Source organism: Larus michahellis, chromosome 1 (genome assembly GCF_964199755.1).
Source record: "Larus michahellis chromosome 1, bLarMic1.1, whole genome shotgun sequence".
NCBI classification, from domain to species: Eukaryota; Metazoa; Chordata; class Aves; order Charadriiformes; family Laridae; genus Larus; species Larus michahellis.
Genome location: NC_133896.1, coordinates 124,338,759 through 124,358,140, shown reverse-complemented (window position 1 = coordinate 124,358,140; position 19,382 = coordinate 124,338,759). Strand labels below are relative to the sequence as shown.

The 19,382-nt window shown below is 38.7% G+C and overlaps 1 protein-coding gene across 3 annotated transcripts in view; it reads left to right on the top strand.

The window, feature by feature from the left end:
• Window positions 1-19,382, top strand: part of DSCAM (DS cell adhesion molecule) — a 466,019-nt gene that overhangs the window by 407,709 nt on the left and 38,928 nt on the right. For 2 of the 3 annotated variants that reach the window (XM_074602331.1, XM_074602342.1), the window contains exons 22-27: window positions 3,074-3,191; window positions 4,014-4,177; window positions 7,497-7,595; window positions 8,163-8,351; window positions 10,717-11,007; window positions 16,320-16,496. In XM_074602331.1, coding sequence (XP_074458432.1) covers window positions 3,074-3,191; window positions 4,014-4,177; window positions 7,497-7,595; window positions 8,163-8,351; window positions 10,717-11,007; window positions 16,320-16,496 — 1,038 coding nt within the window. Of the gene's footprint in view, window positions 1-3,073; window positions 3,192-4,009; window positions 4,178-7,496; window positions 7,596-8,162; window positions 8,352-10,716; window positions 11,008-16,319; window positions 16,497-19,382 lie in introns of those variants that run through there. The other variant, XM_074602353.1, reaches the window with a different exon arrangement.

Below are 19,382 nucleotides of genomic sequence, written 5' to 3'. Positions count from 1 at the left end.
GAGTTTCCCCTGTACTTGTAGACTACCTGAGCATTAATGTTGAACAGATTTGCCTCCTAGCCTATGTTGCTTTGTGTGTTTAACAGTTTTAAACATATGGGGCTCGCATGATAGTATACACACGCACCATTGGTCTGTTTCTTTAATCGTTCTTCTTACTGGAATACACAGGATATTCCTCTGTGAGAAAGTAAAGGAAAGAAACTCCTCACCCAGGGTATTCACTGATGGCTCTTGTATTTGGGTTAAGCTGGGCTGCAGTGAACCGTTATAGCTCTTGTTCAGCTTCTGTATACAGTTTGCCTTTAAAATCTGGTTGTGTCCTCTAGAGAAAAAGAAAAGCGTGTTACAGACTCTTGCAAAGAATATCTGCTTGTTTCTTATTCTATGATGGCAAGTGTAGGTAATAGGATACATAATTTAAACAAACAATCACGCAGAAAGCCGCCTTTGTGTAAGAGAGTGCACTGTTCTGTGAAGGCACCTCTTTATCTTTAGATAATGGTTGGGTAATTTGCAAAAAATAGGAACAGATCCAATCCACAGTCCAAATCCAGGGCCATGCCATTTTATGTAAGGCTGGTGAGTAGTTGGTGAGCATTTGGGTAGCTTCAATAACAAAGTGGTAAGCCCCGCAGCTGAATTGCCCACATGCTGGGTAAAGCTCCCTTGGGTCAAAAGGGAGAAGTCTGTGAGATTCAAGGTATTTTCACCTCATGAATGTCTGCTAGTCTTTCAGACCTATTGCTTTCATGTGAATTTCACTAGACACTTATTTTACTTCTAGTTTTCTTTTGTTTGTGTACCCGTTAACAGTCTCAGAACATTATTAGGAGTTAAGCTATAAAGAAAATTGGAGCTAAGAATTTTCATGCTGCTTTACCATGTCTTTTAAACACACCCAGTACATGAAAGGAATATAATAATGTACAGAAAGCTGCGTGTACTTTCACAAAAATAGCGTGGTATGCTTTTGTAATGTGCACTTCTGGGTTATGGTCTGTGATCTTACTGCTGGCTTAGGCTTCTCTGATGTTTGTGTTACTTACACACATCGCTACAAAATGGGGGACACAGGGTATTGAAAACCAGGAGCTACAACACAAATGATGTGCTTTGGAGATCTGATATCCAACCTATGACTTAAGGAAGAATTCACTGTTGAAATAACTATTAAAAATAAAGGAATATCACAGAAAGTTTTCTAATGGTAGTGCCATGTCATGCTGAAAGCTTCAACAGGATTCCTGCATTGCATATGCTTTGTCCTAAAGTAACTGGCAGCAACTGGAAATAGCTGGATATTTTGAGAAACACTGGAGAGGTGGGAAAGCTGGGGAGAGAGGGATTAATAGTTCATTTTAAATGAGCTTTCAGGCTTCATGTTACAGGGGGAATTTTGCATGGAACAGGAATTCAAGTTTCTAACCACCATTGCTGAGAACGCACTGCAGCTAATAGGAGCAGTCCAGATGCTTACAGATGTGTTTTCTAGATATTCACAGCTGACAGCATCTCCTGCTGCTCTTTAAAGATGGCATGAGTACCTTTAGGCATCTCCTGCAACGAAAACCTGGCATCACTGGAGACAAATGAACCTTCTAACACTAACTTCAGTGGAGTCAGCATTTCACACCATGTCTGTGGATAGACAGCATTTTTCTGTTTCAGTTAACTTGGTTAATTAGCCCATGGCTTGTGGCAGTATAGGCCTGTGTAAAACTTTTCTAGAAGATATGGCCTTAGGAGTGCCACGGTGGAAAACTAGGCTGTATCATGAGACTTACTGACTGACCAGTGTCTCTGCATCACACACTGCAGCACCCCTTCTGCCAGGGCTAACCGTCAGAGCTGCCAGAAGGAGGGAGCCAGGGGTCTTCAGCTGCTGTTTAGCCAGGACAGGATATGTCCATGCTTGGCTGTTAGGAAAGTAATTTTGTCCCATTACCTACCCTTGACTGTGTCCATTACCCTAAATCTTTAAACAGATACCTCTTGTGTTTTCAGTTAAAATTTTGACCAGAGAAAAATCTCTGGAGAAGCTTAGTCTTCAGCAACACTTGAAGAGAAATAGGCAACACAGTCCAAACTGATCATATAATCTATGAAGTCTTTTCTTTTATGGATATCTCTATTCCTACTGCAGCCTACTCAAGTAATTTCCCGTAACTCTTCAAGGGCTGTTCTTTTATGCATGATTTTTTTTTTAGATGAACTGTCACAATTATATTTGATGCTGGCTCTCATTTTCATGTTGTTGTAATTGGTGCAAAATGGATTATTAAGTATAAATTCTGATCAGCGTGCACGACTGAAGTAGACCAGGATTAAAAATACAGTATTTCTTATATCTGTATTCAGTATGTGCCTTCGAAAACTATATTTAGAGGCCAACAAGAGGTCTATTTCTATCAAGGGTCATTTTTCAGTAATAACATAGAATGGAGCTCTAATGCAACTCTAGTGTTCCTGTATATTATAAACTGAAACTACAGGAGTGACATTTTTGTTGATATATTTAGGTGATATGAGAGCTGACACAAATTAAACTGACTTAAGAGTTTTTTCATGTTTGTGGGCTTCAGATAGACTCTTTGCAATGTACTAACATGTTCATACATGAAGGTTTATTTTGCTTAATACCATAGCTGTTGTAACAGTGGTGCACCGATAATTTAGCTTTTGTAAGATGCTCGTCTACTGTGGACACTTCCTGCTGGAAGTCTGAAGAGAAACATCCCTTTGACACACTTTTCATCCGTAATTTTTACCATGAAATATATAAAGATCAGTAGATGATCAATAACTGGTTTTGCTCTTTTTCTCCACAAGGACACTTCCAGTCCTCTGCCTCATCTCTTTTAGTTACTTGTCTTCCAGATACTAAAACTATAATACTTATGCTTGAATAAATAGCTGATATTATGAGTTAAAAGGAATTAGTTTCCTAAAAACACAGCTTGAAACATAGTGGTTTGGTTTTCCACATTTAATTCTGGATGTCTGTGTTTCCCTTCCAAGGGCTGTATGAATGAACACCTCATTTCAGTCTTTATTGCTTTCTCTTGCTCAGCTCCTGCCAGGATTTTGACATTCAGTGGCACAGTGACAACTCCCTGGATGAAGGACATTGTCCTCCCTTGCAAAGCTGTGGGAGACCCAGCTCCGACAGTCAAATGGATGAAGGATAGGTAACCAGCAACTAAATGTATAGCTCAAATAAAGCCCATTTCCTTAAAATCCTGAGGGTTGCGGTGCGGGTGATCCTGGTTGACCGTGTCAGGAGAGAGAAGGACTGTTTGCAGGGACTGCAGACACTCACAGTAGATGAGGAGTTCAGAAATTCCTTTAACTAAAACTAATTGGCTGTGATGATTAGAAGGTATCAAAAGGGAGGAAAAGTTAAGAAGACGGCATAAAGGTAAACATTCAAAATGTAAAACCTAAGAGTCTTTTCTGTTTTAACTTCAGGCGCACAGAATAGTTTAAGTCTGACAAAGCAAAACGTCTGATGCATTGAATCGTGCTGTGGAGTGCAGTGTACATGTTTTGCACGGATCTTGTTTTCCGTTATTCTGTTTTGATCTTTAGTTTCACAGAGGCACCTGGAAACACACACAGACAGTATTTTTCATCCAAGCACTGTAAGCAGTGATACTGCAGTGCTGTGAATCCATCTTGTGCATTGATACAAATAGCTATTATTTTATAAAGATGGACTTTGTAGCCAGGAACTGCCTTTTACTCTTATTTTGTCGTTTTTATGAAATAGCAGATAGTTAAGGAAGGAATGAATTTCCATTTTCACTCAAATTTAGGCCAAGATATGTGTGTTCTTTAAGCAAATGGCAGATGTTTCCCAACAGAAAATATTCCTTTGCTGTCTTTATTAAAGAGGACACCCCCTCCCTTTTTCTTTCTTTCCATTCTTAGTTGCTTCAAAAAAAAATCCAATTCCGTGTAATTTTGATTGTAACTTCTTTAATGTATGCACTTTGTTTCCTGTGAGGTAGTAACGGGACACCCAGTCTAGTGATGATTGATGGGCGACGAAGCATCTTTAGCAATGGCAGCTTTGTCATCCGTACTGTGAAAGCAGAGGACTCTGGATACTACAGTTGTGTGGCCAGTAACAACTGGGGATCAGATGAAATAATTTTGAATTTGCAGGTGCAAGGTAAGACTGTTGGACCTATCTCATAATTGTTATCACATCTATTAACTGCTATGTGCTGTTAATGCATAGGTATCTCTGTTTGCAGGTCTATGTAAAATATTGGTATTAATGTGTATTAATATAAACTTCATTCTTCCAAATTAATAAATAAAATATCATGCTGGTCATTATGACTCAGCCATCAACATTTTATGTTGCAGCAAATGATTTGCTTTTCGTGGAACAAGTCACACACTGGCAGTTAAGTCTCTATGTAAGCTTTTGTAGGATTGACAACTGAGTGTTTGCATTCAGTTATTTTCTATTTCTTCACACAGAAAATATCAACTTCTGCCTTCTCCTTACAAATATTACATGTATCATTTAAATATTGCAAAATTCATAAAGAGCTGAAGGCCTTTACTTTAGCTTCGGAAAAGCTATCAACAGAAATTTGCCTCTGTACTGAGACCTCGGACAAAAACTTCATTATGCAAGCGCAGAATTTTATTGATGGTGAATATGAGGAAGCATTTAAAATGAAATGTCATTACACCTTCAACTAGTGTATCTTACCAGCTACTTTTTATATGCATGTTGAAATGTATATAATGTATCCATTATGGTGTTAATATGTATAAAAGCAATGACGATATAGGAATACACATTAAGAGTAAAGTGCAGTAGAGTGTATGTATTCACATACCCAGAATGCACTATGCAGGAGATTTTCTTGCTCACTTACCCTGAAGCAGATCCTAAGAGTGCTTCAAATGGCTGCAAATTTTTGTACCAGAGGGAGGCAAATAACTGAGTTGTGAATATGGGCCATGCTGCGGCCAGGCACTCTCCTGTCCCTCGAAATGCAATCTAAATTTCTAGTGCAAACACATGAGAACACAGAAAGAGATTGTTTCAGCCGCAACGCAACTCTGCATAAAACATTCCCCTAAGCCTTGAAACAAATGCTGTAGCATATATCAAGTTACATACAATCCAACAGAGCATAGAGATGCTCTTCTGCAGTGTTTGAAGCATGACCACAACAGGAATTAGGGAGAAAAAACACTACCAAATGGAAACCTCATATTTGTATTTCACTAAGTACTTTCGTAACTGCATATCATTGCTGTTATTGAACCGCAGTAACTCAAAGCAAATCAATATTACTTCCCTGAGGGACAGAGAAAGACTGGTGTTTAATATGTGGGACCCCCATAGGGTGAAGCCGTGACGAAAGGTTATACAATAAACCTTTCACAGTGTACTGTGTGCAGTCTCTCTCCATGGATTCAGCCAAGTCAGTCAGAATAATGGAACAAATCCATCTCACATAGGGGTTTTTCCTTTCGAATATAAGCTGTCTTTTTTTGTTTGTTTTCTTCAGCACTGTTTAGCTCTGTGAGGGCAGTAAAATCAAATTCTCTTTGAACCAGTCTGTAGCTGTAAACCAGCAGCCTCCACTTCACATCAGCACTCATTCTTTTGCAATGTGATGACTTGAACATGAACTGCAGCGGGGAGCTTTTCCTGCAGTTTCACTCTGCAGGTAGAGCTACCCCTTAAACATAGGCAAAGCGGGCAACGTCCTCTGGCAGCCGACTGCTGGACACAACAGCGCATTTGTGACTTCTGCCCTGCCTTGCTTACGGGATGCTGTCTGTCGAGCAGTAACTAATGCAGGGAAAGGGCAGCTCCTGCCAGCCGCGGTCACCAACACCACGACCCCCTTCCCACTCTTTCAGTGGCAGTGACCAGAGGAGCTGTCACTACCCTGGTGTCTCTCCTTCCTGGCTTTCCATCCCAGTTTTGCCACTGCTGCTCAGATCTGTTCCCATGATGGACACTGTCCATGCCTCACTCCTTGCTCTTGGGGCAGCAAAGCTAAATTTTATCTACATTTCTGAGGAACTTGGAGTAACCTCTAGTAACACTTCTTCGGAAAATAATCCATAAGACAAGCCGGTCACAGTGCTGCTACACACGGCCAGATCAGTGCAAAGGATTTGAAACAGGATCTTCCCTTTCTCTGCCTTTCAATTTCTGAACCTAGAAGTGCAGATGCCAAGCACGTGGGTGAAGTGTTAGTAAATATTTACCCTTTGGGACTCTAATACTAATTTGACTAGTTATTTGGAATTTTACCTGCCATTCATCTCTATTTTAGCAAACACTATCCTCCACGGCCTTACTATTTTTGTGCCATGGTTCTGGTTACCTCACTTGTAAAACAGGACTAGATAAATGGTTCAGGCAGAATTCAAAGATAAGCTCTCCAGGCTATAACTAGGATTTGATCATATTGGCTCAGCAGACACCTTTTATACTATAGACTCATAATAGATTTGTCAAGGTGATTTGTCTACTTTGCCACATTCTGCCCCTGGGCATTGAGCTCTGGAAACTCAACCACCATACACTGGTGCAATTTGGGGTCACTTAGGCTGAGCCTAAACTGTCCCAGTTCCCGGTCCCATTTCCAGTCCTAATTCCCTGTCTCGGTTCCCAATCCCAGTTGTCCCTACCTTGGGCAACTTGTTGGGATATAGCATGGCTCCTTCCCTGCCCTTTTATGATGGATTTTCCTCTGAAGGAAACTTGACACTGGGCAGAGGATGGGACATGAGACCTCTGTCTTATTCCTGTGCTCTGTCAGGAGCCGGTGCTGGGAACCATGAGGTTCTTATGTCCCACGGCTTAGACATAGCCATAATGTTTATGGGGAGCAGCAGAACTGAAGTGTTTCCAGGTTTGTTCAGCCTTTGCTGATAGAGTTGTGTCTTCTTTATGCCAATAGCGTCAGTGAAAGGCGGTGTGCCTCTGGTCACAGATCTACCTCTGCTACCTAGTTAGCATTCAGTTACACTTGCAGAAACTCTTGGTATGCACCAAAAGTTTGTGGGTTTTGTTTTTCTTTTGCCATAATAGAGTGTAAACACATGCATGAGTGGGACACCATTTGCAAGTGGACATCTGTTCCTGCCACTAAAAATTCAGCTTCTCCCTAAAACAGAAATGAAAAATAATGAAAAACAATGAAAAATAATTACTGGGTAGCTTATATGCCATTTAGGTCTGACAGGACAGATACAAAAAAAATCAGAGAAAAGCAAGGGTTAAAAACTGAAAGACAAAATTGTGTGGAAAATTAAATATAAAAAATGAGAGCTTGTCTGCTCTTGTCTTAACCAAGGATATCAGTTAAACAGACACTTTGACAGAAATCATTTGCATTTTTTGCAACTCAAAACAGTTATTTGATAAATGACTGTTAGAAGGGATTAAGATCATATCTAATTATTTAAATCTTATTTTCTATTTTTAACCATTTCCTATCTAGTTCCACCAGACCAGCCAAGACTCACTGTATCCAAAACTACATCTTCCTCTATCACTCTTTCCTGGATACCTGGAGACAATGGTGGCAGTTCTATACGAGGTAATATAATTCAGGTTAATTGCAACTTCTTACTAAATTATCATATGTTGATAGGATAAGTATATAATTATGAATGGCTACAAAAAAGAAAAACAAAGCATTCTGTATTGCTGTCAGTGCTTAATGTGCACTACCACAGTGATAACAGCTTTCAGTAAATTGCAGTTTCTCTTTGTGGTCGTTTAATCACAGATTTAATCACTTTCTTCCAGCGTACACTCAGCTGTTATGACAGTTAATCTCTCTGATTTTCCAGACATGTAATCTCTACCCATTCATTTTTGAGGGTGCAGGTTCATCATCTGGTCTTTGTTGCTGATTGAAGGGTGTTCAGATATGTCTATCCCTTTCTTTTCCATTTGAAGTGATCATAAAAATGGTATTTAAGCAGTTGTAAGGGTAGGCAAAATGAATTGCCTGGTATTTTTTAGTCAGGGGAGAGCTGTATGTCTTCCTGTGTATGGGATTTTTCTAGTTTTATTAGGTCTTTAAAATTACTTGTTATATTACCTGCAAAATTTGTGGTTTGTGTCAGGCTTATCATTGCCATCTGTGCTTTTCCTCCAGGTTATATTTTGCAATACTCGGAAGATAACAGTGAGCAGTGGGGTAGTTTTCCCATTAGCCCTAGTGAGAGGTCCTACCGTTTAGAAACACTGAAATGTGGCACTTGGTACAAGTTTACTCTAACTGCTCAGAATGGAGTGGGGCCAGGACGCATCAGCGAGATCATTGAGGCTAAAACGCTTGGAAAAGGTATGTTGATTTCCATCCCCTTAGCTCAGCTAAAGCTGTTGCATCCTGCTGTAGATCTTGGTTTGACGAGAAGACAGATTTGGATATTTTAATATTGTTGGCTTTGAAAATATTTCCAATTGTGTCCACGCGGCAGCAGAAGAGGCTGCTGCTGCAGAACTTGAAGCACATACTGGCTGATGTTCTTTCCTTATTTCCCAAATAATTTTTTTCTAAGATGGGTGGGTAAATATTTGGGAGGAGGATGTCTCCGCTATCATAGGCTATATCAATTCCAACTACTGCTATTGCCATTAGGAAATTGCTTTGCCTCTTGTAAAAATTCAGGTTTTTGTTTGTCTTCAATGTTGAAGAAAGATGGGGAGTGTATTTATGGGTAGAGGAAATGGACCCAATGACTCATATCTGCTCCAAGCTGGTATTGCAGGAGCCATTCAAGTAGCATCCTTTGAAGTGTCAAAAATGTCAAAAATAAAGGAAAAGTTTGCATAAAGCTCTGCAAGGCAAAACAGCAAAAATTTGTGGAATTCTTAGCTAACTCAGAAATGGGTCCCATTGTCCTGGTTGCTGAGGGTAATTCCACGTTGCAAGTATGTGTCAGGATTATGAGCAAATTAAAGACCCTCTCAAAGAGGCACTTCAGAAAAGTTTTACCCCAAAATCAACAAAGTGGAGTAGCTTCACATAATGCTCTAAAGATCACCTCATCTTGCATCTCTTCACCAGTTGTAAGAAATGTTCTGATTTGGTAGCAGTTTCATAATAGAGATGGTTTACTGTGATTGATACATCTGCCCTTCTTTATGCTATTCATCATACCTGTGGTGTTGCAAATCTCCTAAGCATCACAGCAAGGTGGACATTTAATTTGACTCTCAGTGGCATAGGGAAGATCTGATATGCAGCAGGTGTGATTGGTATGACTTGCTGAAGTGCAGGGGAGACTGCAGATCAGCTGTGTATATGCTGAGATTATCAGTAGTCAGGGAGAACAAATAATCTGCTGACCTTCAAGAAAGGGACATTTAGAGAAATAGAAGTTGGGTGTTCTAGTTTTCTTTGCATGAAAGGTAGGGTTTACACACGCTTCAGATAAAATCCAAATGGTTCGTGAGAAAGCAGATCTCCCAATCTTTTTATTTTCTCTGGGACTTGATATACATGCCTGGAAACTACCTGTGTTAGGTTTACAGGCTAAACCAGGTACCGTGTGATTTAGAATGCTGAAATCATTCTTACTCATGTGACAGCTCCAGAAGCATCTCTGTCCAAAGCTATTAACAGAGACAGTTGAAATAGTTCATAATACACAGCTGGAATCACCAGTTTCTTTTAGGTTTCTGTAGAATTTAGAGAAAAGAGTATATTTCAGTACATCATGTCAAGGCATAAGAATGGCAAAAAGACTCTCCTTTGATAAGTTATCCTTTATTATGTAGAATAAAAAAGCACATTATAGATAATTTTCATCACATTAGGTGTAACTTACAATAGTAAAAATACTTTGTTTCTGCTAAGCAAATAGCAATAATACTTTTAAGTGCACTACAGTATCATTTAATATGTTACATTTGTTAAAGACCTGTCTTGTCCACCTACTGTCATTATTTCAATTCTAAGGTGCCCTTTTTACTGTCATTACTCCTGTATTACTGTCAAATAAACTTTAATGTATATATCAACAGAAACCAATATTTTATCCCAAGGTAGGACAAGTAAATAGAAATGTCATCCCCTTTCTGAGTGGAAACATCTTAACTTTGTTGGATACAAATTTCAAAGTATATATTATTTTCAAATATATTATGTGCAATAACAACATGTTAATATTTTTTAAAAATTGATTTTTACTTGCAAGTTCTTCAAAATTGTCATTTTCTGTAAATGAAAGTCTCCATACTGTCAAACAAAATTTTGTTCAGTTACACTTCAAAAGAAGATTAGAAAGAAGACTAGAGCACCAGTGGACAATATTCAAGTGTATTTGTCTTCTATGGTATTTCTACATGGTGTTCTGAACCCTTTTTTGAATAGCAGTGAGCAGGGGCATTTACTGATATGAAGCATCTGCACTAGATTTACAAGTCAACTCATGTCAGTCCATGCAAACCGGCAAGTCAGGTCCATGCAGACATGTATGCAAATTTTTTCGCATATGGATTTGAAAATCTAAGTTTGTGAGTCTAGCACAAAGTGCGAAAAAAAAACATTTAAGAAAGCGGGGGGAAAATGTTGAATATATAGACATTGAGTTTAAGATGAAGTTAGGATTGTCCTAGAAATTATTCTCTTAATTTTATATTTTCAAGAGTCCTCTGTCAGTTATACTTAAGCATTTCACTTGAAATTGCTTCATTGCTTCTAGAACCACAGTTTTCAAAGGAACAAGAACTCTTTGCTAGTATCAACACCACAAGAGTGAGACTGAACCTGATAGGCTGGAATGATGGTGGCTGCCCCATCACCTCCTTCACCCTGGAGTACCGGCCATTTGGGACAACAGTCTGGACAACCGCTCAGCGGACATCCCTGTCAAAGTCCTACATACTGTATGACCTCCAGGAGGCAACCTGGTATGAACTGCAAATGAGAGTGTGCAACAGTGCTGGCTGTGCAGAGAAACAAGCCAAATTCGCAACACTTAATTATGATGGCAGTAAGTATATCTTTTTATTTACATGTTGAGATACTGTTTCTACTCTAGTTTCTTAAGTGATTTTTTTGCTTGTCTTTCTTTTTTTCACCTATAAAATCCTTTTTGAGTCTGCTAGCCATGCTGACAGAGGGGTAACAGTCTCAAAGACATAAAATGCCTACTGATTTCATGACAAAAGGCTGCCAGGCAGAAAAGAAAAATTGTTTATTTGTCCTCACTGAGAAAAAGCTCTGGCACCAGAGTCAATCAACCATGAGACACGTAACCATAGGACACTAGGTGTCATTAGTTCCAGTGGTCACAGAAGCACTTGCTCATATTTCATGCATCTCTTCCATGAAATTTTTGTCTCCCATACAGTTGGTTCCTGCAGCTATTCACAGTACTAACTGTCCTCATTGCTATTCCATGCAATGTCCTTGTGACACAGCTCAAAACCCATTATATGACACAACGGACCAGCTAACTAGCTTGTCTTCTGGGAAAGCCTCGGGACAGTGTCCTCCAAGGGCAAAGCAATGGCAATGCTGTTATCCCTATTTACAGACAGGGGAGAGCGAAACTAATGTCCGTGACAGATGGCCCTGTCATGCCCAGCAGCAGGGCACAGGGGATGAAGGAGTTGTTGCATCCTGCCCTTCTGCCAGGGGTTACTGCCTACCCTGCAAAGGCCAGAAAAAGAGGGCAAGAACAAACATGCCAATTTGTCAGTCACTCCAGCTCCTGTCCCTGGCATGTTTATTGAAAGTGATGGTGGCACATGTGTTGTGCCTCTGCTGGCTCTATAGTGGGAAATGGCTGTATTTCTGCCAAAATGGCAGTACAGATGGCTCCAGATGGCACTCTCTTGAATTGCTCTAATGTGAATTGCCAGAGCTTTTCTGGAGACATGCAAAATGTTGTTGTGTAGCCAGGGATATTGTGCTGTATTGTGCAACCACTTGGCAATATCTGTACTGTTAAATTAAGCAAGTGGACTAGTGAGCAAGTTCAAACAAGAACTGCTAATTGTCCAGCAACAGCACCCAGTTGCTGATTGTTCATAACTCTGTGTTGGTAACACATCTCCCTGCCACAGTTTTGTCCCACACAAACTACCACTCTTCAGGACGATACCCATGTATGGCTGAGGGAAGAGCAAGCAATAGGGACCATTCCCAGTCAGAAGTGTGGGACGTGAATCAGGCAGGGTTTAAACCTCAGCATCTTACACATCCTCTAATGCTATCCCAGTCTTTGCCCTAGGTACTCATCAGTTCTTGCAGGTAATTAACGTCATATACCCTCATGGCTCACCCTTTTGCAAATACAACATCCCCTCATGTTTTTCTGAGACAACATCATTTTCGTAAGCTGTCACGCAGTCCTCATGTTATTTTAGACAGTCTAAAAAATTAAGAGAAAGGTTTTGTCTTAGCAGTTTAGAGGCCTACAGGAACCCAAGATTGAAGCAGTGGTTATACAAATGCTGCCAGGTCTTGCCAGGTAGACTTCAGACCTGTTTTACTGAGCAGTACAGATGTTCTCAATAATTACTGTTTCAACCATTATGAGTTAATTTATTTCCACTTTACTTAGCCTATCCTGTTCTCTTTCGAGTCTCTTTATGCAGGCAGCATCCAACTTTCAGTGATCTTTTTCTTACATCCACAGTTATTTTTACATATATATGACTAGGGCAAACAGCCTTAAGCCATACTGTAAAATGAGATTATATGAAAATGCAGGTCCAGAGTCTTAAATTCCCACTGATAGCAGTGAAATCAAACGTATTCTTACAATGAACTGATTTGAAATGTTTTCAGACTCTGCTTTTTGGTTAGGTGATGATACTTACCTTGGTTTCACATACTGTGACCTGCACACCATTTGATTTTGTGTGTTGCTGTATAGCATCTTTGAAAGTGAGAAAATGAAACAGTAAAAATATTTGTAGTATTAAATTTCCTGGGCCACTGGTTATGGCCAGCTGGAAAATTTCTCGTTTATGGCATTGATGGTTTTGTTTGTCAGGCATGTTTTGCCAGGACTATATTGTGCCTTAGAGAGGCAGCATGATCTCAAATACTGACCGCAAGGTTAGGAGAGGAAAACATGGATGGAAAAGCAAATTTCAGTTTTCAAATTTTCTGAATTTGTTACATTTGCTGCAGAACTAAAATGTTAAAATAATAATGATTCTTATTAATAATAATTGTTATTATTATCAGTATTGAAAAATAAGATAGTCTTCATAGAAGAACCATTTCAGTACTTTTTAAGCAAAAGTTGTCCCCACAGAGTCCCAGCTCCCCATTCATTTGTTCCTCAGTAAGCTGCGTAGACTTAAGGCACTTCAGAGTTGGAAAATAGTACCTGATTAGAAATCAACATTTTCTGTCAATACTTCATTGTATTGCAGAGATTTTTGCTTTCATAGAGAGTGAATTTTTCATTTACAGAAAGCATGCCAGTGCAGTGGAAACTTCTTGCCAGCTCCACTTTTCAGTGATAACCCTCTGCCATTGATTTGTCTTGTGATGTGAGATTAGTTCCTTCCAGCTTCTAGGGGTCACAGCTGCCCTTAGGATAAAACAGATACAAGGGTAGTACTTTGAAGATTAGATAATACATGTATGAAAGTTCTAGGATACCAAATGCTAAGAACAAGCTTATGAGCTTTAGCAGTCTTAAGATAAAGCCTTCGTAAACTTTGTAGAAATCCTTGAGTTACGTGGCTTTTCAGACATTCTGTTTGGACTGCAGTAGCTGATTGTTATCTCTGATAGAGCTCCTGAGAAATATCATGGCTAAGTATCCTTTACCTTCAATCTCTTCATGGTGAATTAGGTCAAAAGGTTAATGACAGATCTACGTGCAACTTTTTGCTTTCTGTTCAGAGATATTTCAGCTTACAGATTTTATGACCTTCCTGCCCCTTGTTTTTCAGAACATTTGCACTCAATACTTAAGGAGATATTTTTAGCAATGTGCAGCTGTAGTGTGTAGCGCTGCAAAGGAACTTTCCAACTCAGAGATCAGCTACTCAGTAGCCCTGACATTAAATCGGATCAGGTTGGTAGCTGCTCTAAACTATGCTAATTGATTCTAGCCCACCAGGGAACTTCCTACAGTGAAGAACAGTTAGGACACAGGAAAACACTGTCTCGTCCAAAAGTCACAAGGTGCAATGGGAGACACTCAAAGGGCTGCAACATAGGGGAAACTGGGGTCAGAGACAGTCAAATTACAACTTCTGTGAAGCACTAGTAAAAGCAGGCTAACAAAGGACAATGGTGAAGACCTGGAAACAAAAACAAACCCACCTCTCAATTTGTCTGGGACTTTGTTCTGAGACAAGCTTTCACTTTTCCATTCCTAGCCAACACCTAGCATGACAACAAATGTAGAAATGGTGTTTTCTCAATGGATGGCAGGTTTGGGTTTTGGTAATTTCTAATACAATTGCTGAATATCCACAAATGGATAATGTGAAGGATATATACACTTGAAGTATGCTTTTTTAATTAAGCTTGTACTGCCTGTAGATAGCATTATAAAGTTCACACTTTACTTGGAAGAGGTATGGAAAATGATAATCATTTACCCAAATACTTGAGGTTTAACTAAAATTAAGGCCACTCTTAATTTGATTTTCATCAAACTATTAAGGACAGCAAGAAATAATTTTAGGTAATCTTAAACCAAACAGTCCTTAGGCAATGGTCTGTGGGACTTGAATTCAGAGGAAAATTTGTACCTTTGGTATTCAGGAGGGTTTAGGAGGATTTAGAGACAGTTAGCAGTATTACCTTCAGGAGCTTGAAGTTCTTTCCATTTCTTCATCTAATAATCTTCGTAGCCTTTAGAGTAGTGCAAAAACTGCAACTCACTTAAGACAAGATGAAAAAGTCCTGCGGTGTGTTTATTCCAAGAAATGGAAAATTAGAAAAAGAAGGAAAATTATGGGGAGGAACTGCAATGTAACAGTAGAAAAATATTCAAAATGCAATTGTAAGAAAATAATTTTTCCGAAGTACCTGATATAAGTTTGGATGGTTGGAGCTTTTCTGTTTATCTTCATCCCTTTAGGGAACTACTCTTCTCATTATATGCAACTCAAATAGCTCTTCTGAAAAAAACATGGCTTAAAATTCTACATTTTCACTGTGGTTATGGCACTCACATTGTACTGCATTATATCACTTTTTTTTTCTGATACTGTATGGTACATAATGAAATATAACTATATCACTCAATGCAGCAATTAAAATGTAAAAAAGGACGTGCCTGTTTTTCTATCTCACCCTCCTATCCTTTTATCGAGTAAGTAGCCACTTTTATGTTTCAGTAGCTGGTTAAAATTTAATAGCTTCCATCGAAAGTCATCACAGTTCACGATACTTGCGTATTAGTACCCATTTCAAACAAATCTGCATTTTATAGCCTCATTTGTGGTTGCATTCAGCAGTTTAATAGTAATCAGGAAATGAGTGAGAAGCCTTCCATGACTAAACAGCCTTCCAAAGAAAGTGCTGCATTCTTTTCACGTCCTTTAGAAGTAAAGAAAAAAAGAATTGAAAAGTTCGAGTTATATATATTACCAGGAAGCCAGGTATATTCAAAATGCAAATATGTCCCAAAATGAAAAAGTGAGCTGCCTGCTGATGCCAGTAGTCTGTAGATTCATTTCCCTCATTTCACTCTCAAAATCTGATTGTTTCTATCCAGTGTTACTCTCCTGTTTTACTGATGAGTATAATGTCAGACACTGTTTAGCAAAGTAGCATCAGGTTGGCTGTCTGAATTTCAGATCAGTATCATTGCTGCACCCCTAAGACGTGATATAAGAATGTTTCTGTGCGAAGGATTTACCTGATGTATGTAGCACAAAATGAACTTTGTCAAATATGCTCCTTGTAAAGAAAAGCCCAGCAGAAAGTATGAATATGTCACAGCAGCGCTATTTTCCCGTACTAAGGAGTAGTATACATAGGTAGTAATCCTGAGATCTCTTACAGCATTGTAATGATATATTATGACTTAAAATTAATTGTAGTATTTGACTGTATAATGGGCATTTCTTTAATCAATGAATGCAACTCTTCTTGATTTCTGATAACCTATGAGTCTCTGCAGTCAGTACCTTGTTACCAGTGAGACTGGTTCTGCGTGCACGGCCATTACACATGCAGACATAGCATCAACCTTGAACATGACAAATCCTTCTTAACGTTCTGCATGCAGCTGAAGCTTATAACATGCCATATTCCCTGAGAACTCAATCTTTTGTCTTCATTAATAGGCATCTAATATCATGACACTGTTTCCAGGTACAATCCCTCCACTCATTAAGTCAGTTGTGCAAAGTGAGGAAGGGCTGGCAACCAACGAAGGGCTAAAGATGCTGGTGACCATCTCCTGTATCTTGGTTGGGGTCTTGCTGCTTTTTGTGATGCTGCTGATCGTGCGGAGGAGGAGGAGGGAGCAGAGACTGAAGAGGCTGCGAGGTAAGATGAGAGCTGTGGCACTTATTTCTACATATGCACACCTCCTGAACATGAAAGTACAAGTGGGGCTGCGTGTGACCAAACTGTTCGATCCCCAGTTTGTGTTCTTTTCCTGCAATATGTAACAGACACGAGGCAACAAACCATACGTGTTTTTTACAGAAATTGCCTTGTAAAAAATAACTCTTGTATCCATTGTTATTATTTTGCTTGGAGGAAAAGAATTCTCTTGTGTTGGTGTTTGTTCGTTTTCCTTTTTTTGTTATTACTTGTTTCCCTTGTGAATGGTCTCAACAGCCTAAAATCACATTTTTTTCAAAGGGTAAAATGAGATGTTTTGAAGATGGGGGGATTTTATTTTTCCAGCAGGTGCAAGCCATGATTCCTGAATTAGAAATTAAAGTAGGCACAGGTCAGTAGGCTAGAAAACACAACCAGATGTTTTTAGATTTTTTACCACATCTTTTTCCCTATGATGTTTATAACAGAACTATTACGACAACACTTCATTGTTCACTGACCTTACACTGAAGGTATTTGGGAAAAAGCCTTTCAAATCACACACTGACCAAATAGCAAAGTGATCTATCATCCGCAAACATGAATAATCATTTCCAAGAGCCACCAGATTGTTTAGTTATTTGTATTTTAACCAAAATATGATAATGATATATATTAAAACCAGGGCCAACCCTGTGTATTTCATCTCACCTTAGCATCTACTCATCTCTCCTTTGGGTGCCATTTTGTCTTTTCTAACAAAATTTTGGATGTTTTTGCGAAAAAAAAAAAGACGGAGATACAGGGCTCTTAGGCATGGGCAAATTCGTAGATCAAAGAGGACAGCTAGCCTTATGGTTCATACACAGCTCTGGAAATCAGGGCATCTGGATGCTTTAGCTTGGTTAATAACTTTCTCATTGGGAATCTTTTAAGTCATTTACCTCTGTGCAGTTCTTTTCAATAAAAAAGTGGTGGGTTAAGGGTGAAGAAAGTGTTATCTTATCTTCTCAGAAACACTGTGGAATTTCACCCAGTAACGAGCAGGATATTTTGAGCTCCTTGGCTCCAGGAAATGATGGCTGGGCACATTTAGTTTTTCATGGTTAATTTCCAAGTATTTATAGATTCTTGAGTTATAGTCCCTTAAGGAAGACTGATGATCACTGGCCAGGATGGCTTTGGCATAGCATAAGACTTCTCTGAATTATTTCCTTTCAGAATATAGGGATTCAGAAAAAATATCTGATCTTCACTTAAATGTACACAGTGACAAAGAATTCATCAGTAGTTTTGTTAGTATTTAACTAGTATTTAACTACCATTTCTGTAAAAGTTGCGTCTCACTTCTTATCTGAATTTGTCAAGCTACAGCTCAACATCCCAGCCATCTGGTCCTGCTATACTTCTGTCTGCCGTACAGGGACTGAAATTCTTTTTTGTGTCATATTTTCAGTCTCTGAGGATATTCCTTTTACATGGTGGTAACCAAGTAATTTCCGAATGTTTTCATTGGTAAATGAAACAGATGAATCTTCTTGAATTTTTTGCTCTAGTTTTCCCATCATTTATTAATTTCAAGGCTTTTCTCTGGTCCCTTTGCAGTCTTTCAGTAGCTTTCCTCATCTGTGTGTGCTAGCATACATACCAGCACCAGATTGAGAAGTAACAGCCTTTCTTCTTTCTTAGGGTCTTCTGTCTATGTGTGCAAGGATCACCGTTGTGGGTACAGCATTATTTTAAGAGCTTGCATTTAACACCTTATCCATTGAGATCATCTGACAATTCTCTGATTACAGTGCAACGGGATAACATTCTCCATTGTATAGCTATGGCTTGTGTTCTTCATATATGGCCTTATACTAATACAGATATATTGCTAACTTGTGGTCAACCTACCTGATGATCCAGATTGTTACACCTTAGTGACCCAGCATTTTAATTATATTTTAGCTACCTAATTCTTGTGTCATTTCCAAACTTTTATCAGATATTATTTTATTTACTTCAGACCACTGATAAAAGTACCAAGAGTGTGATGTCCCATGGTGCGTGATGAAAATAAATATTAAACAATGATTCTCTGCTTAAAATTGTATTTTGAATACATTGAAATCATGTAAAATGGTTGCTGTGTTAATTTTTTGCATCATGCTACTATGTTATTAAAATATTTGAGGTACGAAAACTTTGTTTTGGGGAAATATAAATATAATATTTTAATGTTATTTAGTCATATCTCAGTGAGTTTCTCAGTTAATTTTAATCTCATTTTTTAAAAAAATCAACTTTGTTTGACATGGCTGATTGACCACAAGTCTGTATTGATTGGCCTCATTATTCCGTCTCCTTTAATTCATTTCATCAAGCTTCATTCCATTTTTTTCATGATTTTGCTCATTGCCAAGATCAGATTGATAGGACTTTAGTAATTCAGATTGGTTTTGTTCATTCTTTTTGAAGACTGATCCGGTGTTAGCCATTTTTTGCTCTTCTGGAGGTGACTTCATGTTCTAAAAGTCTTACTGACAATCAGTATTGCTGTTCCAGGGAACTCCTTAATAAGTTCCCTTAAAAAATCCTATGTGCAAGTTTTTCTGATCTATTTTTTTTGCTCTAGTGGTTGTTGTGTTCAACTTTCATCTGAATTAGTTTTGAAATGAAATCTTGCCATTATCACTTGATATGTATCACCTGCTGGGGTTTCTTTAAGGCACAGAACTCATGTTTCCTAAATCATGATTCCACCATCAACTTTCCTCTAGTCTACATCAGAAATAATAGTTTCCACAGTGGGACCTTCTAAAAGAATTTATACAAGTTACAGATGTAATTCTTGCTTTTGTGGCTCCAGGAGATGTGTTTTCTTTGAACCTGCTTGACAAA